Source organism: Molothrus ater, chromosome 2 (assembly GCF_012460135.2).
Source record: "Molothrus ater isolate BHLD 08-10-18 breed brown headed cowbird chromosome 2, BPBGC_Mater_1.1, whole genome shotgun sequence".
In the NCBI taxonomy this organism is placed as follows: domain Eukaryota; kingdom Metazoa; phylum Chordata; class Aves; order Passeriformes; family Icteridae; genus Molothrus; species Molothrus ater.
Genome location: NC_050479.2, coordinates 83,334,982 through 83,362,924, shown reverse-complemented (window position 1 = coordinate 83,362,924; position 27,943 = coordinate 83,334,982). Strand labels below are relative to the sequence as shown.

At 39.7% G+C, this 27,943-nt stretch overlaps 1 protein-coding gene across 11 annotated transcripts in view; it reads left to right on the top strand.

The window, feature by feature from the left end:
* The window catches only part of DLG2 (discs large MAGUK scaffold protein 2), a 984,854-nt gene that overhangs the window by 112,635 nt on the left and 844,276 nt on the right, over nt 1-27,943 (top strand). For all 11 annotated transcript variants that reach the window (XM_036384308.2, XM_036384333.2, XM_036384316.2 and 8 more), the window contains one exon: nt 10,628-10,770. In XM_036384308.2, the coding sequence (XP_036240201.1) occupies nt 10,628-10,770 (143 nt within the window). The remainder of the gene's footprint in view (nt 1-10,627; nt 10,771-27,943) is intronic.

The following is a 27,943-nucleotide window of genomic DNA, read 5'->3' as shown; positions in this document are numbered from 1 at the left end:
TTTGCCGGAGGTCACATACCAAGTCAGTGGAAAAACTGCAAATAGAATTTGCAATCTGAAGTTCTCATTTCCCTGTTTTTCACTTACATCACACTTTCTACTAGTAAAATGAAAGGGAATAAAGAGACAGCTGAAGTGGTGAGACGTGCGATATAGTTAACCCAGTTTTTTATACATGTTCTTGCCTTTTTTTCACCTACAACTTTCATGTATGAAAGGGGTAGGTTGCTTTTAAATTATTTTGAACTTTGGTTTCTGGGTAGGAAACCAGCTGCACCGGGAGCACAGGGTGGGGGGGAGGTGGAGAATGGAGGTTGCAGCCCCGTAGCCACATGTTTGACTTTACAAAGCACCTCATCAAAACTGAGGAATGAGTTGTCACTTAGTGACTCTCAGGTTACCTGGGATTGTGTGTTTTGTTATCAGAGTAAAGCTGGTTATTGAGCACAGAGGGTGATGCCTTGCTAAAAGGCAGAGCTTGGGCTGAGCAGATGTGTATCCTTCCACTAAAAGGAGACTGTGGGGCGTTTGCAGAGGAAGTTAAAGAGAGATGCAGAGGGGGAGTTGTTCCCAGGTGGGACCTTGAAGAAGAAAGATTAAAGAAGGTAAAGAGTTGCTCTGGCAGGTCAAAGAATGGTGAAGAAAGGTTGAGTTTTAGTGTTTTATTTTAGCTTGATAGATAAAGTCATCTTCAAAAGGGGTTGTGTATGAAGATGCTTCTTCATAAGGTGAAGAAAAAGAAGGAAAAGGGCAGCAAGCAATTACTATTAATTCTTTATAGAGTGCCATGGAGTTTTCCTGAAAATGCTCTTACATTGTCTTGGGAAAATGAGTCTGAAATTTCACTCTGGATTTTAGCAAATTGGATGCCTCTGGGAGATATCTGAGGGGAATGGACCCTGGCTGGGTTGCTGAATATCTGCAGCTGTCCCAAAGCCTGCAGGTCCCATGACTTGTGCTCCAAGCACTAGGTCTTCCATTTACGCTGTCTACTCTCAACCTATTTGTGTGCTACAACACTGGAAAAGCCTATATAAAACTAATCTGATCTAGTATTATAGAATGATACACCTTTTTTCTGGTTCTGGTATACAGCATTTCCCTCAATACTGAGAAATTGGCTTGCAGCTGGGTCCTTTCCAAGATTCAAAAAGAAAGGTGAGGGAATCTGATGTTTTTTCTCTCTGACTCTTGCCTCAGATGAAAATACACCTGCCCTTTTGATTGGGCATTTTACAGTCAGATTTTGTAAATTTTTCCTAATTATCCCTATATAAAGGAAGACTGTCTTGAACATTTTAGCAACAAATAAAATCACACAACAAGTAAATTATACAACTGAACAGTTTTCCAGTATTGAACTCAGTTGTTTAAGCACATATTGGAACCATTCAGAGGAAAGTCTGTTCATGACTGCTGTGACAAATCGTGGGGCTGTGGGATCCTCTGACAGGATCAGAAATGCACAGTAATAGCTGTTAACTGCTGCACAGAAATTAGGGAAAATCTCTCCAGTAGTGACTTTGAATCCAACTCCCCAAACAATTAATAAAGCCTCATTCTGAAGGCATATTATTATTGTTGTCAAGCAGTGGAACAGGCTACCCAGGGAAAAGGTTGAATCACCATCCCCGGAGGTATTTACAAGATGTGTAGATGTGGCACTTGGGGACATGGTTTAGCGGTGGGCTTGGCAGTGCTGGGTTAGCAACTGGACTTGTTGACCTTAAAGGTCTTTTCCAGCCTTAATATTTCAATGTTTCCATGATTCTAGACTACATGCAGAGGATGTAGCACTACAGTGCTAAAAAGATTTGAAAGTTTCTCTTTAAGCTTGTAGGAAAAGAACTTCATACAAACCACCATTTTTCAAAGCAAACTGTCATTTTCTGAAAGCTCTGTTCTGAAACACAGGAAACTTTGCCTTGACCTCCTAGTATTTCCTTAGCTGTCACCTTTGAACAGTTGCTAAAATTATCTGTACTTTCTGTTGATAGAGTTTTCCATCAGAAAATATCCTGGAACAGGTTCAAGTATCTGCCTGGTTGTGTGGAGGTACAAAGCAGCCAGTGTGTGCCCGTGATCCTGTTCTGACTCTTGCAAATTGTGTGTAGATCCACAAGCTCTGGATCACCTGGTTAAAAGGAAACCTTGCTGTAAGATTTGGGGCTTGCTGCTCTGCTCTCCTGCAGCTTAAGCTTCAGAAACAGAGTGAGAAGTTGTTAGTGCAATATTTGCTAAATCTACAGTGGCCACTTTTAGCTGTTTTTCTGTGCGTTATCAAACCTGACTCATGGGGTTTTGTCTTGTTCTGTTGAAAACACTGTTATCAACCCTACTTATAAACCATAAGATATTGTCAGTGGTGAATGCTTAAATTCATAGAATCATAGAATTGTTTGGGTTGGAAGGGACCTTTAGAGGCCATCTAGATCAACCCCCCTACAATGATCTGGGACATCTTCCACCAGATAAGCTTGCTCAGAGCCCCATCCAACCTTATCTTGAATGCTTCCAGGATGGGGCACCTACGACCTCTCTGGGCAACATGTGCCAGTCTCTCATCACCCTCACTGTAAAAAACTTCTTTCTTATATCTAGTCTAAATTGGTCCTCCTTCAGATTAAAACAATTCTTCCTTGTGCCATCACAACAGACCCCCTATCAAGCTGTTAATCCTCACTTTTCTTATAAGCCCCTCTCTCCTCATCCATTGTTACTTGCTTGTCAGTCCTGCTTATTGTGGTGTGATACATTTTCTTTGACTGTTCTTATTTATGAATAAATGGCTAGAATGTGTAGGCAGAACTGTAGTAATACACTCAATATCATCACTGAAAAGGCTTAAATACTGAGTTTACTCTCTGATTGATTGCTTTCTAGTTTTCACATAACATGAACATTGCTCACATAGCAAGGGTTGCAGCAATTGTTTTGTCTTCTCTATGCATGGCTATCTGTGTTTAATATTTTTTTTCTCCCTGGATATTGGACACCTGCCCTTGAGGTGCATATTCCTAGCTGTGACTTTTTGGAGAGCTCTGGTTGTATTTTGGATATATTGTCATCAACAATAATGTTGCTAATGTACTGCAAAGCCAGAAGTACTCAAAGTATGTTTCTATTTCATATATTCAAATAACTATTGGACATCAGTTATTAACTATTTAGTTATTTACTACAGCCTGTAGAGTGTTTCAGAAATTTTTTTTGATGAAAAGATGTAATTTTACTCAGATATATACCTGCTTAGTAATGGTTCCTGCCTCCAAGAGTTTACAACTTAGATGTACAAGGGATCACAGGATCATTGGATAATTCAGTTTGGAAGAGACCTCAAAATTATCTAGGCCGGATAAAAGGGATTTGCTGAAGCTCAGGAATCAAGACAGGTTAATAACAGAACCATATTTCTTGCTGCCTACTTTGGTACATGTTCTACCAGAGTATGCTGCTTTTAATAGATTTAGGAGCATTCATGAGCTGTAGGGAATTGGCAGAAGACTGCTTCCCTGGCTTGCACTTCACCGTTTCACTGCCTGCATGGAATAGAGGACTTTTTTTCTCCTGCAGCAACTCTTGCTGTTGGGTTGGCATCTATGTTTCTCGTGCACCAAAGGCTTGTGTCTGAAAACCCAAGCAGGGCTGCTAAATTTCATTTTGACTTGAAATATCTTTGTGTTACCTCTGCCAACTGAAAAAAATAAGCCTGGAGTTTTTCCTTTGTTAGTTGAATCTGACTCCACCTTTATTAGTGCAGACCCAAGGCAAATACATTGGAGCCAGGGGATGAGATGCAGCTGAAATGGGCAAGGTGTTTTTGACTGCTGCTGCGCTGAGAGATGCTAATGGGGGCAGGTTGGAGCTCCCCAGGGCAGTGAAGCTATGAGCCAGCTTGATAGCCGGAGCTCTGCCATTTCTCACGTGGGTCAGTGCCACAGGCCTGCTTTAGTTGAAAACTCACCCCGTTTCATGGTAGGTTTTAACTTCTCTTGCTTTTTATCTTCCCTCTCTTAAAATGGCAATTTTACTCAATATGGAAACATTTTGCTTGAAGAAAACCCACACAACACAATTGCATTGGGTGAAGCATGTCATTTAACCTCTCTTTGGACTGCTTCCATCAGCAGGGCCGCTAAAGCTCTTTACTGGCAGGCTGGTACAATCTATGATCAGTTCCCTGCTTCTTGTGCTGCCTGAATGAGTTTTCCGTCTTGAACAACATCCTGCACAATTCGCCTTACTCCTACCTAATAATTCAGACCAGATGGCTGAAGCTGACCCAGCATAATCTACTCCCCAGGATATAAATGATGCCATTTAGACATACACTGTAATGTTCCCTTAGTTAAAAAAAAGATTTACAGCAGGAGCCTGCAACAACTGACTTTATTTTGATCTGCAGTGTTCTGCCAGACAGTAGTCATTTGTGCTGGGTTACACAACATTAAAAGGTACATATCAGACACTATCCTATACATAGACAAAACGACTGTCCCAAATTTCCCAGAAAGGGAACAGCTTGTGTTTGCGTGTTGCCTTAGACCCCCATTCCACCTTGTCCCCGAATGCCCTGGAAAAACAGATGGGACTTACACTGCAGAGCAAGTCAGGGCACTGGCACAGTATAGGAAAAATGAATTCTATGGTTTTGGACCTCTAGAAAGAGGAGGAAAAAAAACCAAGCAAACCCTTTCTCTTTATTCTACAGAATATTTGTTCCAGTTCCCAGTTTGGTTCTATAGAAATATGATACACAGAGAGCTCATTCCGTGGGTAATGGGATTCTACGTTGTTAATGCTATTACAGTTAATTGCAAAATTGTGCAGCTGTCTGCAGAAACAACAGACAACTTATGCAGATACTAGAATTTTGATGCCATTGCTAAATCCTCTCAAGACATAAAGTAAAGGGGGGTGGTAGCAAGATGTATGTAAGGAAAAATCTTACTGCATTGCTAAGCACAGATGAAGGTAACAGTTTTTGGAATAGCTGTCAGCACAGTGGAGGTCAAAAAATGCTGTAGGGGTAGGTGTCTGCAAATTCAGTGGATTTTGGATAAGGTTTGATGCGTGGAATAGTTTGCACTGCTCTTTTACAAGTGGCCACATGTACTGTGAAGTCACTGGGGAAGCAGCATTTGCTGACACATGCAGTACAACTTCAGGCTAAGCGATGTACAAGATTATCCTTTTAAGCTTAATTGTTTTTGTTGTATAAAATATAGATGGTATCAGCAAGGCTGGCATTGTCTTGTTTGTTACTGGAATACAGACTTTTCTCTTCTTCCCCTTCCTTTTTTAAATGCAAAAGAGGTGCAAGAGATTTTTATCTCCACTTTTACTCTAGTTCGCTCCCCTGCATTTTCTGAATCCTGAATTTGGTTATCTTGCAAATCTATCCAAGGACAGGTTGGATGGGACTTTACAGAACTTGATTTAGGGAAAGGTGTCCCTGCCCATGGCAGGGGCGTTGAGACTGGGCAATCCTTAAGGTCCCTCCCAGTCTGTATAATTCTGTGATTCCACCCTCACTGCATAGCTGCATTGTAAACCTGCACAAGCTCAAGCTGAGCCATTTTGCACTTGTTATGATCTTGTTATATTTATAAAGGAGATTCTTCTTCCCAAATTAAGGTGCAAATGAGACCATATGCTGAAGTCAATAGTACAGATTGGATTTAACATTAAATGTGAGGTAAGAGAGAGAGAGAAATAGGAAAGAAAGAGAGAGATTAAGTAGAAAGATATCACCACCCAATGGATCCTGTGACATTCCACTAGTCCTTCTTCAGCCTGGTGCTGGAGGGTCCCCAAGTCGTTCTTCTGTGGTATCACATTTGTACTGTCCAAGTTCTGGGTATTCACAGGGTGTAGGTGCCATTGCCATAACCTGGGATAGCATGTGTGTGAGCAGTTTTTCCTTTCTCACAGTTTGCCATGGTGGGATTTCTTTGGATGCTCACCAAACCTTCAACTCTGTTAGGCCTGGAACAAGCTCCTTCCTACTCTGCCATCTGTGCTTATTTCATGCTTTGTTGTGGTGGCTTATTTTATAGCAAGTTCCTTTTGTGACCTTGACAGTGTCTGGAGGCAGGATGCTGCATTCTGTAAGACCTTACAGCACTTGTGGTTACATTGGAAAACCAATCTTTTGATGTTCTCACTCCCTAACCCTTTGCATCAGTTTGGTACATGGAAAGTGCAGCTCCAGCTTGGCTGGTATTAAAGAGAGAGACTGGGATAATCCCAGTTGCTTGGTGCCCTGGGATGCGTGTGCCTTGACGGCTACATTTCTGAATGTCCATGAAAGTACTGGGATGCATTTGGGACCTGCCAGTGGTTCTCTGTGTAGGTGGAAATCATACAGATGCCAAAGCTATCTCATGTACTGCATCCAGCCTTGGGGCTACCAGCTGAATATGCTGATTCACACAACTGAAGACACCAAGGGCACCAAGATACATAAGTGGGAAAAAATGCTTATCACCTTCCCCTTCTGACCTTAAATCACACCACTGAGTTTCTTGAATAGAGGAAAAAGCTTCTAAGAGTGAGAGATTCTTGCCTTGTTCCCAGCACACTGAGGAATTGTTCTCAATTTTCTCGTGCAGCTGTATCTGCCCTTCCCGAAAAAGGTTTTTAAAAATGGAATCGTGTTGTCTCAAGTCCATTGGTGATTCTGAAGCCACTGTAAGTGGGTTATTGATTACAAAGGGCTGAAAGCATCTGGTGTGCTCATGTGTGAGCCTCTGCATTTTGACCCTGCTGGTTTTGCTTCTCTTTGAGGCCATGGGCAATTTTCTCAGCCAACACTATATGGTTCTTAATGTTTGTTTTGCTTTGAAATGAAAGGAAATATGAAAGTGCATGTTGTTATTATCCTCTTCCTTTAATCTTTGCTCAGAAGTTAGTAGTCTCAGACCTTTAATCATCTGTCTTTGTCTAAATTTCCCTCAATTTAATTCTATCTTTCTGATGCTCAACTGCTTACAGATGAATGAGGAATTGTATTGCTTTATCTCATTTTTTACCTCATTAGAATGCTGGCAAAAGCCCATGGTCACAAAAGACAGGTAGTAGTTTAGGGCTTTTTTTGCCTTTTTGTATTATTTAACCCCTTTGCTATCAGAGCTCTATAGTGGATATCACAAGTGGATGTTGTCATGCATATAAATTGGAAGAGAAATTGCACTGGAATAATGGTTGCAGACTGCAGTACCAACCACTAAAAAGTCAGACAATGGCAAAGTTTAGGCAGCCTTTTCAGCTCTGTATGATCAGACATTTTTTATTTTTTTTTGTAGCTGCTGTCTGAAAGGTCATTCTTTTAAGTGAGTAAGACATTGTGTCTTCTCCAGTACTTATTCTTTTTCTAAACTATTTTTGTTTAATTTTTTTTTTAAGTGAGGTTAGAATGAGCACAAATCTGAGCTTTTTTTTTTTTTTAAACAAGTGTAAAAAAATTCAAGGCCTCAAACTGAGAAGTGTCTCCAGCTTTAGTAACAGACAGTGCTTTCTGACATATCTGTAAAGGTTACACCCTGCTCACTCCTGAGGAGTAGGGAAGGAGAAGTGGGGAATCTTAGAGCTCTCCTTCAGAGAGCAAATGCAGCCAGCTATGGTATGCTTGTCCATGTGCAATTGCAAAATGCTACTGAAATAAAATAAGTCACAGTATATTTAGAATTACTTTGTACTAGAATATATAAATATATAATATATATATATGTACACATATAAAATTGATCGTCTGCAATTTATCTTTATATAGCAAAACTGACAAAATATTCTGGCTAGGATAAAGGGAGAGCAAGTAGAATTTATTAAATAAAGTAAGTAATCTCTTAAGAGGTAAATAAACAAATTCTGTTAGACAGAAAATCCAGTGAGATTCACTGACACTTTAAACAAACATGACTTAATCGCTTAACAAAATGTTTGGAGCAGTAGAGAGATTCAAAATGAAGATGTGTTTTGTGGTCACAAAGTTCATCAATAGTATTATTGCCATTTCTACATGAAATCTGGACTTGTTTTCATGGGATAGATTATGGAGCCAGGAAATTCTAGGTACAGATTTAGTTTGTGTAAGAAATGCCCCACCCCCGAAGTGTCAAGGGCAGGCTGGATGGGGCTTGATGCAACCTGGTCTAGTGGAAGGTTTCACTGTCCATGGCAGGGGAAGTAGAACTAGATGGTCTTTAAGGTCCATTCCAACCAAAGACATTATGTGATTTCTGTTTTCTAAGATTTTAGACTTTTTGTTGAATTATTTTCCTGTAAACTCCCACTAGGAGACAGACTGTATTTTGCTCATTTTACATAACAATTACCATGCCCCCATGACTTCTCTTTATGACTGCGGTTCCAATCTTGATTCTACAGCTGCTCACTCCCATTCTAACCTCAGTAGTATTCAACACTTTTTCCCTCCTAGTAGGATTGTGCCTCACATGTAGCAGAGATTACTTGATAGAGCAGGTTTTACCCAGAGCAAATTACAAAACCTGTTTTTTGCAAACCTTGTCTGACTGCAAGTTTCTGGCTGCCCTTGTTCCACAGCAATGGCAATTTCAGCTTATGGAATTACAAAGCAGCCAGCTCAGTGAATCCTCTGTGCTTTCTTCTGTGACTGCATAAGTACTGAAGTGCTTTTCTCTGCACACCAGTGATCATTATTCCAGCAAAAGCAACCCGTGCCCCCTCAGAATAGATAAAGACCTTTACAAAGAGACTGAGGTTTTAATATTTATTTTGCACATGTGCATACACATGCAAATGTGGCTCACACATCATTTTTAATGAAAACACTATGGCAAGATAGGCTTTAAAGTTAGGGCAAAACCACTGTTCTACTGTTCCTTGACTTAATACTGTCAACCCAATTAATACCCTGACAGTGTCAATGATGCCAGCTGAATGCCACTGCCCGAGGGCAATTTCTAGATTATTTCTGCAAAGTATTTATCTAGAGATAATTACCTATTAGCCTGATATATTTTATTTGCTGTTGCAATACAAATTGACCTGGCATTGAACCATATATTACAACTGTTTCAATTGTTCTAGGAGCATTCAAACCAACTGTAAAAAGTTCCCTGTATTGAGAATGGAGAAACTTTTTCTCATTGCTACTGTCCTGTAGCTTTTTGTTTTAAAAACAGGTTTTAATTTTAATGTGGAATTAAATGTTCGTAGTAATATGAAAGATAAATTCTTACAAAAATATGGGTGAAATAAAAGTTGGTATGGCAAGGTGGGGATCAGCCTCTTTTCCCAGGTGACCAGCAACAGGACACAGAGAAATGGCCTCAAGTTTTGCAAAGGCAGTTTCAGGTTGGATATGAGGAAAAATTTCTTCACTGGAAGGATTCAAGCATCAGAACAGGCTGCCCAGGAAAGTGGTGCAGTAACCATCCCTGGAGGTGTTCAGAAAATGAGTAGATGTGGCACTACATGATATGGTTTAGTGGGCATGGTGGCATTTAGTTGAAGGTTGGGCTGCTTTATCTTTGAGGTATTTTCAAACCTTAATGATTCTGTGATTCTTTTTTTCTCATTGTACATGACAAATAGAATACATAATAAGCTGGAAAGTTGTGAAAGGAGGTAGAAGAAAAGTTCAACATTAGCTGTTCCTAAAGAGAGGGAAGAGAATCTTCTGATATCCGGCCAGAGACTGAATGTGAGGACAAGCAGAAACCCTATAAAAAGCTTTATCTTTGAGGTCCCAAGAAGTATCCAAGTAGATCCAATCTTTCTTTCTTTACCAGGAGAAAGTCCGCTGTTAATAGATCAAATAATGTGAAGTTTATTTGTTCTTTGTTAAGTCAATTATCTCCACTAGACAATTTGACACCTTTTCTGTGTGACTATCTGTCTGCAAACTTCTTGCCCAAGGAAGGGAACACTTTTTCCCCCCTCTCCTTAAGTCATTATGTTCACAGGTTTCAATGAAATTACTTTCACTGCTGGATCTTGTGTATCTGATCATACCCCATAGAAATAAATGTGATAGAAACATCTGAACAGGATATTCTAAGACCTAGCTTGTTGCTTATTCTTGGTTGAAACCAAACATTACCCAGCCACTTCTGAATGGCAGCAGACTGAAGCGGTGAATCCACAAAGTCTTCCTTCAAGCTCTGCACCCCACTTGAAAAAAATGCCAAATGTACCTGCAGATAGGGCTGAGAGTGATTCAGGTGCCTTGGATGGGTGTCGTCAAGTTTCTCTTAAGGTACTTTACATTTGCAAATTTCTAGGGTACTGGTTAAAGCAATCTGTGACTTCTCCCTGTAAAAGGCTCTGTTCTGCCTATATCCTTCAGGTGTGCCTGTAACATGTTCTTTCAATCTCTTCTTATAATGTTATTCCTTTATGTTTTTTTTTTTTCCTACAGACCTCTTTAAAATGAGAATATGACTCAAGAATCTCATAGAAATTTTAGAAAATATGTCTATAGTTTTTTTCTAAACTCTTGTATACTGGTGCTTTCTACTAAAAACGTAGTATGTGTTTATCATTAGGATGATAATGTGTAAGTATGTATCAAAGGAAAGCACCAGAGAGTCAAAGCCAATATGGCAAATAATGTATTTTACTTGTTCCTCTTTACAAACAGATATTCAAGAGTTTTATGAAGTGACACTGCTAAATTCCCAGAAAAGCTATGAGCAAAAAATAGAAGAAGCCAATCAAGTTGCAGAGAAATGGGAGAAGACAACATCTGCTACAGACCATGAAAATCTGCAGAAAAAACAGGAGGTAATTTAACAGATTAAGAATTAAAATATATGTAATGGGTGCGATGTCTCAAACCTGAGAAAAGCCATGCAATGGTGTATAAGACTGAAAGGATGGGTTAATTAATTAGATTAGGGTGTGGAGGATATATTTACACACAGTCTTATCCCTCTGAGCTTGATAATATCGCAGACTTCTTTATCCTTTCAATTGCCATCTGTCAAAGTGAAAGTAGAAAACTTTCATTTTCTCATTCTTATTGTACTTTATCTGATACTTGGTTTCTGATTACCCCCCAAAAGAGAATATATATTTTCTACTTGCTGATGACTGCTGAGGTTATTAATATTCCAGTGATTACATCCTGTGTAAAAAATTTAATATGACTTTTCAAGTTTCTGCAATTGACATTGGGCTGAACTTTTCCATAGTCCATGTTCACTGAGATCAACCAAAATGGTCTCTGCATGAGGAACAGATACACAGAAGAAGGTTGCACACCTTTGCTTTTCTCCTGTAACCAGTGGAAGAATTCAAAACCTTTCTTTGTCACCCCCAGCTCTAATCTGCTTTTGCCAGCTTCCAGATTATTATCAAATATATTAGAAATCTAAACTACTTGCCTCCACCCACATTTGTACTTTAAAGATGAAAACAAACCCCACAGAAGCAAGCAATGCATTGCTGTGTTCTTAAACAGTGAAACACAAATAGGGTGGGCATGGGCTACAAATTGCAAATCTCCAGTCCAGAATAAAAGATGAGGGAAATGTATAAATATTTTCATTGTTGTCATGATAAGTAAGGCATTTCAAGTTTTAAAAGATTTTGGCAAGAACTTTTCCATAGGCATGACTATTTTTAAGAACTTTCTCCCTTTTTAACAATGTAAAACTCAGACAGAAATTGTAGTTCTACATGCCATTTTAGATGTGATTCTTTAAAAAGATAAATCAGAATTTTTCTAGGTGGCTAGAGCAAAACTCAGAAGAAATGAAGAAATTTATTGTAAAAATTAATTAGCAAAAGAAGCTTGTAGAATTAATGCGAACAAGCATTCTGATTTTGAGTGAAATCAGAACAAATAAGTCTTAACACTAATGTAGGATATATCCCATGAATGATTTAACATTTGAGTCACAGTTTGAAGGCACAGACAGCTAATATCTGTCTTTCTTTTTTAAATATATTTTAAAGCATAAATCTTTATGCTTTAAAATGGTGAAAGTGTATTCCTGTTATCTTTGGAACATCTGATGAAGACAGTGGACAGACTCTCTTTTTATTCCAGCCTCATCAAAATATTTGACCCCCAACCCCATCTTCCTTAAACTCATTGCTCTCTGAGAGGTGTGCTGCTGTTCCTGTACAGGGGAATTTGAACTCTGTATTCTATGCTGAGGATAATAGATACAGGGCCAACTCCAAATGTTTCTCATTTTATGAAAAAAATGTTCTAATTTAAAGGAAAACAATAGAAAACCATAGCGTAAAAACTGGAATAGCCTTTCCAAGGCAGGGTGCTGACAGTCAGAGTCCAGGGTGCCATTTTCAAATTTGCAGTCTCTCCATAAATTTCATCAGGGTAATGGGAGAGCAAAAAGTTTAGTCCCTTAAAAAGTCATATATATTTTAAGGGTCCAATGCAGGCAAAAGAGGCTGGAAATGTAAGTTTTTGTTTTTTTCCTTATGACAACCCAATGTACTATCAGCAGTTCCAAGTCAGATTAGTGCAAGCTAGATGTACAAGCTGCTGTACAAATCCAAGATAGCCCTTTGCTTTCTATGAAAAATTACCATATGAAAATATAATCAAATAATCTAATATATCGCATAAATTCTTATTCATGGTCCATGCCTCATGGGAAATGTTTGTTTTGTACTTCCTTTTCCATCCTCAATTACATGTCCCAAATTTGGAAAGAAAAGTCCTCCCTTCTTTTGTAAAGTCATAGACTTATGGAATGGTTTTTGTTGGAAAGAGCCTTAAAGATCATCTAATCCCATGGGCAGGGATGCCTTCCACTAGAGCAGGTTGCTCAGAGCCCCATCCAACTTGACCTTGAACATTTCCAGGGATGGGGCATCCACAACTTTTCTGGACAACCTATTCCAGTGTCTCCCCACCGTCACAGAAAAGAATTTTTTCCTTATATCTAATCTAAACCTCCCATCTTTCACTTTAAAGCCATTCCCTTGTCTTATCACTACATGTCCTTGCCAAAAGTTTCTCTCCACCTTTCTTCTAGGCTCCTATCAGGTACCGGAAGGCTGCAGTTAGGTCACTCCCAAGCCTTCTGCTCTCCACACTGAACAATCCCAATTCTCTTAGCTTTCCACACCAGAGAAGTGTTCCATCCCCCTGGGGATCTTTGTGACCTCCTCTGGATGTGCTCCAGCAGGTCAATGTCCTTGCAGTGCTGAGAACCCCAGAGCTGGATGCAGCACTCTAAGCCCAAGGATAATCAGTCAATCCAGAGGCCATCCCCCTTTCATGCCTTCCCCTCAAAACTTTCCTTGGCTGTCTGCATATAATTTTTTCTATATAATTGGTCCTTTTTCTATCTTAATAGTTGATAATTGATAATTGCTACTTTCCTTTGGAAAACAGCATTTACTGTCCAGGACAGGTGTCCTGTGAACCCTGCTTTGTATTTATGTACTTGCTTTTCTGAAAGTGCAGATTTTTAGATAAGAGAAAAGATGTTTGGTTGTTTGCAATACTGTACAAATTTGCCACCTTGCATCTGTGATTACCATACTGCTTTTTAGCAAACTGGTGCTAGATCTTACAGCATATTGGGGCTGGATCTTCATCTCTTTAAATGGACATGAAAGGATCACAATCCATCCTATAATCTCCTATCATTCTCAGAGAGTGCCTGAGAAGAGAGGTGTCTCCCAGACTCAGAGACTTTAATTTTGAATAGCCTTTGTAAAAGCAAGTGAAAAGTCAGTGGACTATAAGAGCTCACTGTATGTGTCAGAACCAGTCGCATCCAAATTTTTTGTGTGCATGCCTCCATGGAGGATCCCATGGCTATGGACAGTGGAATTAACAAAAGTGTTGGGGTTTAAGTGTAGTTACTGGTTTGGGGTTTTTTCCTCCTTTTTTTTTTTAACTTGCGTGATTCTAGATAAATTCTGTGCTGTTTATGTTTTAATCCTGAAGGATACTCTAGTGTGCATGAAATTGATAAATGTTTAGGTATGGCCTATGTATTTAAACACCACATCCTTGCTTTTCACTTCGTGATTAACAGCTTTGTTGGTCGTCTGAGTAAACAGTGACTTCAATGTTTGCAGATGAAAAATGCAGTATTTCTTGTCATCACATTATTATTGCATTTTTCCCTCTATAGAGACTAAATATATGTGTCAATGTATCTGGCAGAGCTCTAAATATCATAGACCAAAATAATTCAAGTGGGTGGGTGTTAGTGAAAAGAAGAAAGAAGGACCCATATGAATGTGGTTTTTGTGTTAATTTATCCATGTTGCTTTTCCCTCCTGTAAATGCAGCTTGACAAAATCAGCTTAAGTTAGTGGATCATTTCAGAATCAATGAAACAGGTTTTGGGCCATGTTCAGATTCACTAGAAATGTTTATTAGGTTCTATTTGCAAAGGCTTTTTTTGTTTCATATATTCAGATAGAAAGCAGGAAATTTGACATATTGGGCACTAAATTAAGTCCAACATGTTCATTATGATGTAGGAACTCTAGAATATAAGTCTTGAGAAGGCCTAAAATACCGCTGTTGTCCATTCTCTTGCCTGGGGGCAGAGCAACTGCATTTGAGCTGTTCCTGACATGTTTGCCTAGTCTGTTTTATAAAACCTCCCACAGTGGAAAGTCAACTCTTTCTGCAGGTAACTTATTTCCTCACTGATGGAAGGTCTTTCCTTATGACAAACTGGAGTTTCTCTAAGGAGAATTAGAACCCCTTGGATTTTGTTCAAATAGCAGTAGACGTGGATGGCCTTTTATTCAGTCCTGTTCCAGAAAGCACTTAAGCACATCACAGAATTATTCAGTATTGCAGAATGGTTTGGGTTGGAAGAAACCTTAAAGATCATCTAGTGCCAGCTCCCCTTGCCATGGGCAGGGATGTGTTCCAGTAGACCAGGTTTCTAAAGCCACCTCCAAATTGGCCTTGAACACTGTCAAGTTGGGGCAACCACAGCTTTCCTGGGTTCCAGGATCTCACCATCCTCATCGTGAGGAACTTTCTCATAATATTCAATCTAAACTTAATCTCCTCAATGTAAAGCCATCACCCCTTGTCCTGTCACTACATGCTTGTGTAAGTAGTCCCTCTCCAAATTTCTTGTAGCCCCCTTTAGGTACTGAAAGTCCTCAGTGAGGTCTCTCTGGAACCTTCTCATCTCCAGGCTGCACAACCCCAACTCTCTCAACCTGTTTTCATAGGAGAGGTGCTACAGCCCTCTGATCATCTTCTTGGCCTCTTCTGGACCTGCTCCAACAGATTCACATCCTTCTCATGACAGGGATCCCCGAGCTCAATGCTTTACATGCCCCTGTAACAACAAATGCTAGGCTGTAATGAGAAATCTTGTCTTTTGGGATAGTAAATATTTAGTTGTCTTAGACTCTTTTCAAAGGAGCTATACTTGGAGGTATGAAATATTTTAGTTTCCAAAACAGAAATCCTTGAGGCACTGTGAAAAGCAATTAGTGTTGACAGCACAGGCACTATATCACCAACTATATTAAAAAAATTCTGGAGACTACTTTGCAAGATTTATGTATTAATGAAAATACTAATTCAGGATTTGGGAGCAGCAGGTTTTTGTTTCTTACTGTTCTGTGTACTTCCTGAAGGACTGTATGTAAAGTCTGAGAAGAGAACTTAATAACTCAGTCATGAAAGGGAACTGAGAGTTACATTGTCTGAACAATCTCACCATATGGAGATGGGAGTTACGGACCACGTAGTGTGGGGCACTGCATGGGCAGAAACAGTTCAGGATTAAAGTCCACAAAACACAGAATACACCTATAAACTAACACGTAATGAATGCCAAATATGGGACAAGGTGTCATTCCCTTAAAATCTGCCTCATCAAGATGTTGATGCCTTATCCTGATTAAGGGTTCGGAATCATGATCTCTATTCTGTAAATAAGACCATAGCTAGATGTCTCTCATAACAGGCATAAAGGCACTGCTGGTGCATTTTTCCATATGAAGAAGCTATTTGGCAAGGATGTTTTCTGAAGATGTCGAAATCCATCTTTCCAGGATACAGGTCCTTTCTTGACCAGAGGGGAGCTGATAGTACTTCTCACCCATAAAAGTGCACTAAGAATTGTGCTGGCAGGTATTATTTAGCTTTTTCTTGTTGGGATGTTGCCCATTTGTGTGGAATAATTAAATATTTATTGGGAGAGAATACTGACACATGGCTTTGCAACTTAGAGTTTATAGCTATTACTGCTCTGACAAGTATTAAAGTCTAGGCTGTTTTGTCTTCTTTTGCAAACCTAAGAGTGGAACCCTCCCCAGCGAGTGCTCAAACACCAGTGTTGAAAAGTCATAAAAGCAAAGCCCTTATCCCTGTTTTCTCTTCATTCTTTTCCACCTCCCCATTGTCACCATACTTATATTTAAATCTGGAAGGGGGAGGATTTAACACAAAAAATTAAGAACTTCAAATGCCCACCATGTCCCAGGGAGCCGTATGTTCATTCCTCTCAAACTGCATTTAGGGGATGCGGGATGTTGCATTCAGTGGGAGGGTTGGTGACACATGGGGGGGAAGTGTAGCTGGAGTTCACCTAAATGAGCAGGTTGTGAAGGTATGCCAGAAACATGGATTTTGTGGATTCTGACAGTTATTAGACATTGGGCTGGTTGGTATGGTCCAGACAAGCACATTTTGAGACAAACAAATGCCAGGTGCCTACTTAGAGAACTGTATAGTGTAGATGTGACACTACAAAGATCACGTGCCTCTAGAGTTTCTGAGTATCTTGAATGCTTTCAAGCTGAGTCATTGCAAGTTGCATTAATAAAGCATCTGCATTGACTTAAACCAAGCAATAGTTATCTGTCCATGTAGCCTGGTACCTGGCTTCCCTTGGGGGCCAGGAGCAGATGCTCAGTAAAGAGTCAGAAGACCAAGCCTTATATTGGGTGCTTTAGCTGTTTTGCAAGTCTAATCTGAATTTGTTTGAACTAGAAGTACAGAAAGTGTTCAGTGCTGCAAAATTCAGCCTTACCCTATTTTATAAACATTCAGTGTGGTATTCACCGCAGCTGACTGGGGATGTGCCCAATCTGCTGCTGGAAATCATGAAGACAGGATTTGTTTGTAATTTCACCTCTGCCAAAGAGCCTCATTACTTCTTTGGACCAAGGTTTATAAGACAAGCATTCACAGCTTGAAAGCATTTTCCTGAAATTATGGCTCTTAAATTGTCCCTGTTGGAAAAAGAAGACTTATTTCTTTTCACCCCTAGAAAATGTGAGATAGGGATTGAGCTGAAAGTGGTTTAAATTCAGGTCTTCCACTGCTTTGAGAAGTGCCCTCTCTCTTCCCAGTTCCAGGTAAGTCTGGGGAAAGGTATCTCTGCTGTCTGTGCAGCAGTATTAGTGGGTTCCTGCAGCCTGAGAACAGGTATGCAGGTCTGAGCCCAGCTCCTCATCTTAGCAAATGGTCACTGGCCTGGTAAAAAGCTTTCTTCCCTAAGAGGGCTCTCTGCATTGCAAAAAGCAGTCAGTAGCTAAAGGATGTCTCTCCCCCAAGCATTGTGTAGATAGATACAATTGAAACCCTGAGATGTTTAGAAAATACAATAATGGAGTACAAAAAAATCACCTAGATGAAGGAATCCATCTGATAAACCAAAAATGGAGTGGATCTTTAGTATGACAATAGAAACACTGCCTGAAGCTGCAGGCTTGTGCTCAGCTCCATGCAGTCATTAAAAGACATAAATTTATGCTTTGTCTTAACCTCTCTAGTCTTTAATTTGGTCTTCAGTGTTGCTTATTTCTGGTCAGCAGTGTTTTGACCTTTATCTGTATAGAAAGCTGAGGTGAAGAAAAAGAACACTCTGCTGTTGCACTTGCATATAAATCTAGCACTGAAGGTCTGCCTGTTCCTGTGTCATTGCATGAAAAGACTATTTACTTATAGGGCATTTGGTGCAGATACTTCTGCCATATTGAATGATAATCATTTGTAGCTGCTGTGCAAGTTTGGTCATCACACCCTGATCTCATATGCACAATCTTCATTCAGCACAGTGTGGGATCATTGCTTTGACATGGCCCCCAAAGAGTCCAGTTCATCATTTAATTCCTGTTGTTTCGTGCATTTCTTATGTTTAGAAGCTTGTTTTGCAAATACATTTAATTGCATCATGCAAAATGAATCTTCTTATATCTGTTTGCTCCAGGAATGCTTTCTATCCTTGTATCCAGCTATTATAAACACTGTAATTACTTCTCTGTCCTCTAAGTGCTGGCTTGTTAAAAGTTCCAGTAGTAAAACCCTTACTTTAAAATCTTCTGCCTGAAGCAATTAACAAACCATTAATCTGTTTCACACTAACAGCTTGTCTAAAAAACATGGAACTGCAGCCCCTTCTACGTGTGCCTATGAAAATTCAGTCTCTTCTCTGGAATTTTGTTTGTTTTCTTTGTTTGCAACTGGGTACAGCTTAATTTGTATGGCTTGATTTAGTCCCAGGAGCCACATTTGATTCTGTTTAAGTGATTATACTTAATATGCAAGAGTCATTAGGTATGATCAACCATAATGTTTCATTAGAAGGGTTCAAAACATTGAGTTTTATGCATCTGTTTCTTCACTAGATTTAGCACTATAGTATACATTTATCTGATCAAATGCAATTTGTGTCTGTGGGTTGATTTTGTGCCAGAGCCAATTCCCAAGTAATTCTATTTGGCACTAAGTTCTCCTTCAAGACAGCAGCAGTCTTTTTAAGGGGTACAGTATAAGTGACATCTTGGTGTGTGTTTCACTAGTCATTTTCCTTTTGCACCCAAGGATGTGTAACAACCCTTACTAGGTAATTATTGAACAACAATGTTGAAGCTTAGCTCCATGTTTGTTAGGTTTTTTATTATTATTATTTAATATACAGTAGCTTTGTAATTTAATTTTTTAATGCACTATTAAGTTTTTCTTTACTTGAAGAAATTATTTTATACGCTTTCCTTTTCTTCTCAACTGGGTTGACTAATGTTTAGAAATGGGTAACTGCAAAGTCACTGTGTTATGAAAACCCTTATTTATTACTTGCTGCAGCTAAATGCCTTGCCCATACTGGGTATCCATGCTGGGTCTCTATTTATAAATTTGTTATTTGTTCTGTAGCTTGTCAATAACTTGAGTGCCAGAGCGTCTGTTAAATGTCATTTTAGAGTTGTTTCTGAATGTGTTTTAATATGGTCAGGCCAATGTTTCCATTTTAAACCAAGTTGTATCTATGCAGAATAGGGTCATCGTGTGGACAGAAATGCTCTTGTGATGCTGAGAGTAGGGCAACATACATACCATGCCACTATCTAAACAGATAATTTCTGTCCCATGGACAAGGCTAGGAACTAGACATCATTCTGCTTTTGCCATCAGTCAGGAGAGCCAAGCATGTCCTGCGGGGCATCAAGACACAGCATGGCCAGCCGGGCAAGGGAGGGGATTGTCCTGCTCTGCTCTGCACTGAGGCAGCCTCACCTTGCGTGCAGTTTTGGGCACCATAGTATAAAAAAGATATAAAGCTATATCTGTCCAAAGGAGGGCCATGAGGATGGTGAAGGGTCCTGAGGGGAAGCCATATGAAGAGTGGCTGAGGGCACTTGGTCCGTTCAGCCTGGAGAAGAGGAGGTTGAGAGGAGAGTTCATTGCAGTCTGCAACTTCCTCAAAGGAGATGCACAGACCTCTTGTCTTGGTGACCAGCAATTGCACCCAAGGGAATGGCCTAAAGTTTTGTGTGGGGAGGTTTAGGTCGGATATTAGGAAGAGATTCTTCACCCAGAGGGTGGCTGGACGCTGGAACAGGCTCCCCAGGAAAGTGGTCACTTCCCAGGCACCAAGCCTGACAGAGTTGAAGAAGTGTTTGGACAAGACCTTAAGGAACATGGTGTGACTCAGGGGGCTGCCTTGTGCAGGGCCAGGAGTTGGATTCGATAACTGCTGCGGGTCCCTTCCAGCTGAAGATATTTTATGATTCTATGATTTTAGTTTAACATCACTATCTTGTTGGTGTGCCCTGCATGAGGGTCTAGAGGACTCACTGGTTTCATATGTCCTTTTTGACAGGGAGATCTGATTGTTTTATTAATAATGGTTTTCTACTGACATTAGTGGGATGGATCTGGGATCTTGATATTAAATTAAACCAGATCAGCATCGATGAAAGAGTCACATCCCCCACAACAGGTTTATTTGGGTTTATTTTTTTTTCACATTTATATAATATGCCTATCAAACAACCTCCAGGCATTTTTTTGATCTGTGATTTGTTATTACATCTGCAAAGGATTGGGAGCAGGCCAGAACAGCTGCAAGGGACCAGCAACAATAATTTTCCCCAATGAAAATGTGCCTGAGTATCAACCAGCATACAGAATGAGCCAAACTTTTAATTAAGCAGTGAGTCTCTGTTATGATAAGCATTGAGGTCAGACTATTGTGTAAATTCCACTTCTGTCTATCAAGGTCAAAAATGATAGATCTAGTTTGAAAATATCACTTAACAACTCTTGCAATTTTAATGTATTTTTTCTAAAATAATTTTCGTAAACCATTATATGTTTCAGCAAGGGAATACCAGATTAGTCTGAAAAAATTACAAACATAAAAATATCAGAATGTCCCATGAAGCTTCTTCCACAAACTAGCAAGCAGTTCCTCTGAACACTTTGTGATATAATTCATTGTTTCTAATAAGACTCTGAGAAGTTATATTTTAGCTACCTGCAAAAACAAGTACATCAGCTGCTAAAGTATACTTCTTAGTCCTATAAAGCTGTAAGAGTTCTGTAAAATTGATATTCAGGGACAAATGTACTCTACTTAAGATTCATTCTAAAAATATTTCAGAACAATTTGTCTCACACATTTATTAACTCTGATTCTTCACCAATCTGAGCAACTAAGGAAGAGAATTCACTGCCCTCCATGTGCAAAGGACACAAGTCTCCATAGGGAGGTTTAAGAGTCCATTATATATTTCTGCAGTCTACCAATACTTTTTATTAAAATGCTTCTTAAATAGTTCCCAAGAATAAAGAATGATATCACCCCAAGACTTCTGGATCACATAAAGGTCACCCTGGGAGTGACTTCTTGGATAGATGAATGTAGCTTTGCTTAGTAAGATAAATGTATATGAAAGAGAAAATATCCAGCCTCTTTTGTTTAGTTTTTTTATAATCTGTAACAGATACTTTCAGGTTTTAGCAAATCATAAATACAATCCCCAGAGTAACAACCTGGTAAATTAAAGGGAAGCTGTCAACTTGAAAACATAACTTATCTCCACAGTTGTTTGGGTTTTTTTATAGTACAGTTACAAATACTAGACAAGTACTGAAACATGGGATGTTATGTGTTTTCAGCTTGTACATTTTACACGTTTGCTTCTCCTTGAGCCTCACTCCTACCACTTTAATCTGCCATGGGTTATTGTGAAAGCTGCCCCAGGTTTAGAGATGACACAATTTACTGCTTGTTTACCATTATAATATTTAGCTGGATTGTGAATTAAGACCTTTGTGTACTATGAAGGAGTGAATTTCACCCTTTGTCACTCTCCTCCTTGTTGAAAAGAGCCTTTAGGAATATGTTTCTTTTCCCTATGTAATCTTGATCCAGTTACCTATCCAAACGGCGGATGGTCTTTTCATAGAGATCGCTTTCTGAGCTAATTTCTTTAACCATATTTGCCTTGCTGTTGTAAACCTCTGTTAACTTCCACCCTTCTACCATCAATTACCACTTTGTCTTATTCCTAAGGTCTGTCATCTCTCTGCATGTCTACTCCTGTGCCTTACTAACTCTTGACTTCCACATATGCTTCTTCAGCTCTTCATGACATGTTCAATGAGGAACTTTCCTGGTATTGTCACCCCCTGTGCACAGAAGCTTTTTAGAGAAAGCTATGTAACTATCTCATTTCACCTTCAAAACTGTTTTGTCCTGAAAGAGGAGGTCGTTGCAGTCATAGCAAGAATTCCTGCTACAATATTCTCCTCCTCTTGATCAATATTGTCCCACTGTTTGCTCTTGTTTCTTCAGTTTCTCTTGTCTTGAACTGAAATGGACAGTGTAATAGAGCAGAACCTTCATGTATTAACCCAAAACACCTCTTGTGCTGGGTATTGGCTAATGTCTCTGCGTGGTGCCTATTTCCTCCCACACCCCCAACCCAGAAAACTAGTTTGACAGATGAGTTCTGAAATGGAATTTTTAATATAGTTCAAATATCTCATGTCTGAAAAATGTCACCTTAGCTGGATCTCACACTTCCATCAGCTTGCACAGACTTGCACAGTACCTGTGGGGAAAAATGATTGAAGCTGCAAATGGATCTCTGTGCCTTTGAGTGGATTCAGCATTCTGGCTGCACCTCAGCTGATATGTGTGGCTTCTTGTGCTTTTCTGACATGAGGACAGCCTTGTTGCTCAACAGTTATAGCCCAAATAGTGGCGTTCAATTCACTGCTGTAGCTGTATAACATTTCTTTTCTGAAAGGACAAACCAAAATGATGACATTTTCCCAGGCCCTCCAATTCTTTCCAGAAGTGTGGAGCCTACCTGGTTTTCAGAAATGCTGTGCAGAGCCTGCCTGGTTTTCAGAAATGCTGTGCCCTGTCACTCTGTGTGTGTGTATTTATTTATTTATTTATTTATTTATTAGCTCAGCACTTCCAAGTAGTCATGGTGTCTCTTTCTGAGAAGAGACAAGTCAAAGAGCTCTTGTGCAAGCTGGAAAAAATGGAATTAGCAGTAACAGACATAGCAGATTTGAAGTCCATTTTCTCAGAAGGTGGCTTTTGAAACTCTGGTGTAAACAAAGCAATGGTAACTTTTAAATTATTGTTGTTTTAATGAACCCCTAAAACAAGTTTAATCTGTGTGAATTTGCTAATTGCCACAAGAGGAAGTGAATGGATCCCTTGAGAGATTTCAGGTCAATCATTGCACCAAGCTGGTGTCGTCTCTCACACCTTTTTGTTGTTGTGCCAGTTTGTAGAAAAGCATAGGTAACAAGGCTGATAACTTTGTGTCTTCCTGAGCAGTAGGAAGATTCATGACAGACATATGCCTTTACTTATGTAATCAGAATTCTTTTTTTGATATATCTTGTACTTTTTTGGACAGAAAATGCTTACGGCACACCCAGCGGTATCTTTGCTAGGTCAGCAGCAAGCCTGTAATTAGATGTTTCACTATTCAGGATGCTGAAACAGTCTATCTTCTGCAGTCATAAGTGTATTTATTAATGCTGCTTCTTAATTTAATATCAATTTATTTATTGGATTCCTTGGTTTTTTCCCCATCTAGGGAATGTGCCTGATATTCAGATATCTCTGCACTCAGGGTGGACAATTCTGTTACTTTTGAGGTTTAGAATCATCATATATTACTCTTTGCTTGCAATTTGTGATCACCTTACCCTTGGAATGGGACCAAACTCCTCCTTATATTGGTGCTCTGTTCTATGGATAGTCCTCACACAGAGGGGAGGACTGATCTGGCATCCCTGCTCAATGCTGAACAGAAAGGAGTGCTCAAGTTGTAATGATCTTGGAAAACCAATCTTTGTGCCTGGCTTCACAGGGCTTTGCTGCTTCTCAGCCAAAAGAAAATGAGGGCTTGGATTGCCTTTGTGAAGTAGCATCAGGATGTTGGTCACAGATATTCAAAAGAATATTCTTAGTTAACTATAGCTGAGAAAACAGATGTGGGGATGTTCCCAAACCATGAAATTACATAGCTGATTACAGGTATTTTTCTTAATAGTAGAAAGTAGATTTTTGCCCACACCCTGCAATATTAGAATCCACCATCTCTTTTAGGTCTGTCTCTAGTGACCCCTGTTTGACTAAGTACTGCAGAGAAATGTGTCCAGAAAGTGATCTTGCCTGGCTTCAGCTTTGTTTATAAGCTAGTGAAATGTGGTATTAACCTGGTGGTGGTAATAATGCAATAGGTTGTCAAGATGGGGGTTGCTGTCATGGTTTAACCAGTCAGGTGCCTAAACATCACACAGCCCCTTCCTCATTCACCCCTTCTCAGTGGGATGGAGGAAAGAATTGGGGAAAAAAAAGCAAAACTTCTGATTTTAGACAAAGCTTTTTGACAGACAGAAATTGAAGGGAAAATAGTAATAACATCAGTAATAAAGATTTTGAATATACAAAACAAGTTACACCTCCCATCTACTGACCAGTGACCAGTCAGTGCCTGAGCAGTGACCTGTGGCCAGCTTTCCCCCTGGCTTACACACTGAGCATGGTGCCATATGGTATGGGATATCCTTTGAAACACTTGGGGTCTGCTGTCCCGGCTGTCTCCTCCCAGGTTCTTGTGCTCCTCCAGCCTTCTCGCTGGTGGGCTGGTGTGAGAAAAGTCCTTGGCTTAGTGTAAACACTGCTTAGCAACAACTAAAACATCAGTGTCTTATCAACTTTATTCTCATCCTAAATCCACAACACATCCCTGTACCAGCTTCTAGGAAGAAAATTAACTCTGTGCCAGCTGAAAGCAGGACAGCTAAATATACAGAATAGCACGCAGAGCTATGTTCTGTTTGCATTAACAAGCATTCAAGTTGTTATAAGGCTTCTGAGTAAAACGAGGATTGGAATTTGAGCTTCTGCTAATGAGAGGTGTGGTTGTACAGTAATGGCCATAAAGGTGATTTGGGATGTTTCAAGCAAATATTCATCAACAGTGAAAGTATTTTCGAATTTTTCATCTGACATTCTTCCAAGTTTACCCAAGCCAGCCTCCTCAATGACAGATACATCCCAGCAAAAGGAGAAAGTCTTACCTAAGCACATGGACAGATTGCAAATGCAGAGAGTTGCAGAGAGCTTTAGTGTCAGTTGTTGCAGTCAGACAGTTTTTAGACTGGATGCATTGCCTCATTCAGGGTTTCCCTTCTGATAGTGTCATATGGACCTCAGTGTCAGTGAGCTGTGATAAGGGCACTATTTCTCAGGTCAGCTCAAGCTGGTACCTCTGAAGGATTCCTGGTCCAGGATCCATATAGACCGTGCATGGTAGTATGCATGGAAGGGGCATTACACAGAGTAGGAGACTTCCTCCCAGCAATTCTTGGCATTGCCTGGTACATAGGCATCTGCACCTTTTCTCAGTGTCAACTGCAGTTGGCAGTGAAATTTATTTAATTAAGTCTCAGTAGCCCTTACGCTTTTGTGCTCCCAGAAGCCCAAACCCCTGTACAGTCCATAACTTTCTAATAACCTTGGTAAATGGCTAATGTTAATAGTTCTTGGATCCTCATACAAAATACAGTTTTCTGCCATCTCCCCATTGGGCAATGAAAGATTGTCATCCAGCATTGAGGTCATGACAGTTGTCACAAAGGAAATTGTCAAGCATTGGCAGATCCATGGAGTGCAACCTTCTGCAAAATATTCAGGGAATGTTGTTTTCCCTTTTACTTCACTTTGTTGTCTGGTTATCAACTTAGGGAGTGTGATGATGTAATCTGCAATTTAATGACCTGATTGATTCTACTTAACTTACCTTTTGGGTCCTTTCCCTTTGGTATATATATTGGTGTGAAGCATTTTGTAATGCTTTGTAGGAAGGAAGCTGGATGAAGAGATATGGCACTATGTTTTGTCAAAGGTTTTGTTTAGCTGCAGTCTTTTTGCATGTCAGCATGAGTATATATGATTGTGGAGCTGTGCAGCCATGACTTAGCAAGGCAGCTTGCCACTGTGATGACAGCCACTGCTTATTTCCCCTCCCTGTGGCTCTGTCTGAAACAAATATTCTTCTATACCAAGGTTTAGGATGCTTCAAGCAAAACTATCTTGAGAAGTAAAAGTCATTACAATATTCTTCAAGGCTTCGATTTTGTGGTTTTGTTGATGGTTTGAGGTTCTTTTTTCTTTTATTTAATGCAGGCTTTATATTGAATTAGCATAAAACACCTTTGGTTATCCTAAATATCACTTTATGATACATCAGTCCTGCTCTCAAAATGGAACTGGTTTTATTACCACTATTGAGTAGACTGACTTAATTTCACCATTTTTGGCAAAAAAAGACACAAAATTTAATCTCAAGTGAAATGTGGATAGTTTCCTCCTCTGTAATTTCTCTGGAGGTGTGTGTAAATAGGAAGAATCTGTGTGGGCCAGTGAAGGCGACAGGAGATTGGATTCTATTCTTGGATTTGCTATGGACCTGCAGCACATCATGAGATAAATCAGAATTCACTTTATCTGAGTGAGTCCTTATTTAAGCATATTTCCTGCAATGTTATTATGCAGTACATAGCACTCTTGGGTGTTTCTCCTGTTTTGATTTAGAATTACAGAAGGTTTTGGGTTGGAAGGGACCTTTAAAGATCCTTTAGTTCCAACCCCCTGCCATGGACAAGGATTCCTTCCAGTAGACTACGCTACACAAAGTCCCATACAACCTGGCGTCCAACACTTCTATGGTTGGAACATCTGTAGCTTCTCTGGGCAACTTGTTCCAGTGCCTTACCAGTCTCTTGGTAAAGAATTTCTTCTTTCTACCCAACCTAGATTTGTCCTCTTTCAGTCATTCCCCCTTGTCCCATCACTGTGTCCCCTTGTCAAAAGTCCCTCTCCAGCTGTCTGGTGGTGTCTCTATGTACTGGTAGGGTGCAATAAGGACTATATCTTGTCCTAAGCTCTGTGGGGACATACGGACTCTTGTTCTCCTGACAAATTAGAGGGATACAGTCCTTTGAAAGCAACCATTCTAACTCTCATGACCAAAGTAGAGGTATTAAAGTTAGGAATAAATGAAGAGCTGCCCCCAGAGGCCAAGGTAGCCCACAGAAGCCATTTCACTAAGACTATCTCCATCAAAAACTCTGACCTTACATTCATAAATGTCCTATTATCTCTAATCTGAGGTCAGTCCATGCCAGCTGTATGGAACAATGGTTACTAAACAGTTCCTCACCTTGTGCCTGAATATAATTGATAATAATTAATGCAGTCTCTCTCATTATGGCTGTTACAGGGGCCCAGATAGAAATGCAACATCAGCAGTAAGGTAATTGCAATTTAATTGGAAAGGGCCCATTTGCAGGGTTGCAGAGTTGGGAAAGGTCAATGGGCAACAGCAGGCTCTGCTACACTGCACAGAGGGAAGGACAAAGGCTGTCCTCATTCTCTCTGTTCCTTCCATCATAGTGCCACTTGACTGTACCTTCAAAAGATTTAATCCAATTCCTTGGAGGCCCCAAGAGTTTAGGAACCAGTTCTGTCCCTGGATAAAAGTGTGGTTAAGCTCATGATGTGCTACACCGGTGTGTGTGAAATGTGGAAACTGCTCTGTAAGATACTCCTGGCCTGGAGCATGCTGTAGTGATTTGCTAAACTGTTTTGCATCCCTGAAGTTAGGTTTGCTGCCTCAAATCTATTGTGCACCTTTCTGAATAAAGGCGTTAATTTAATTAAAAGAAAGGTATTAATTTAATTTTTTTCTGGTTTTCAGGGAAATATGCACTAGCTGGGGACTTAGACTTGCTCTGTAGGTCTTCTGTTAAGAAGTTGACCTCAAGCTATATATCCTAGAGGAGACTACTGGAGTAGTAGTTGAGCCAAAGGGCTGTACATATCCTTGGGATTTTTGACAGACCCAACACCGAGCCCTGAAATTGGTAGTGAATTTTCCACACTGTGCTAGGAACATCTTTGGAGAAAAATAATATTGATTTCAAGAAGAATTAAATGTGAAAAGCACAATTAAAAAATAGTGTGTTATTATAGCAACCAAAGCAGTTGGCTTTTTTTTTCTTTCCTGGTTGTTAAAAAAAATATAAATCTACACTGATGCAATAAAAATGACACAAGAGAATAAATGTATCAAGTTGTTATGGCAACTGAAATATGTAGGTTGGAATTTATGTATCCAGAACTTCTATGTAAGTAAAATAAACATTATCCTT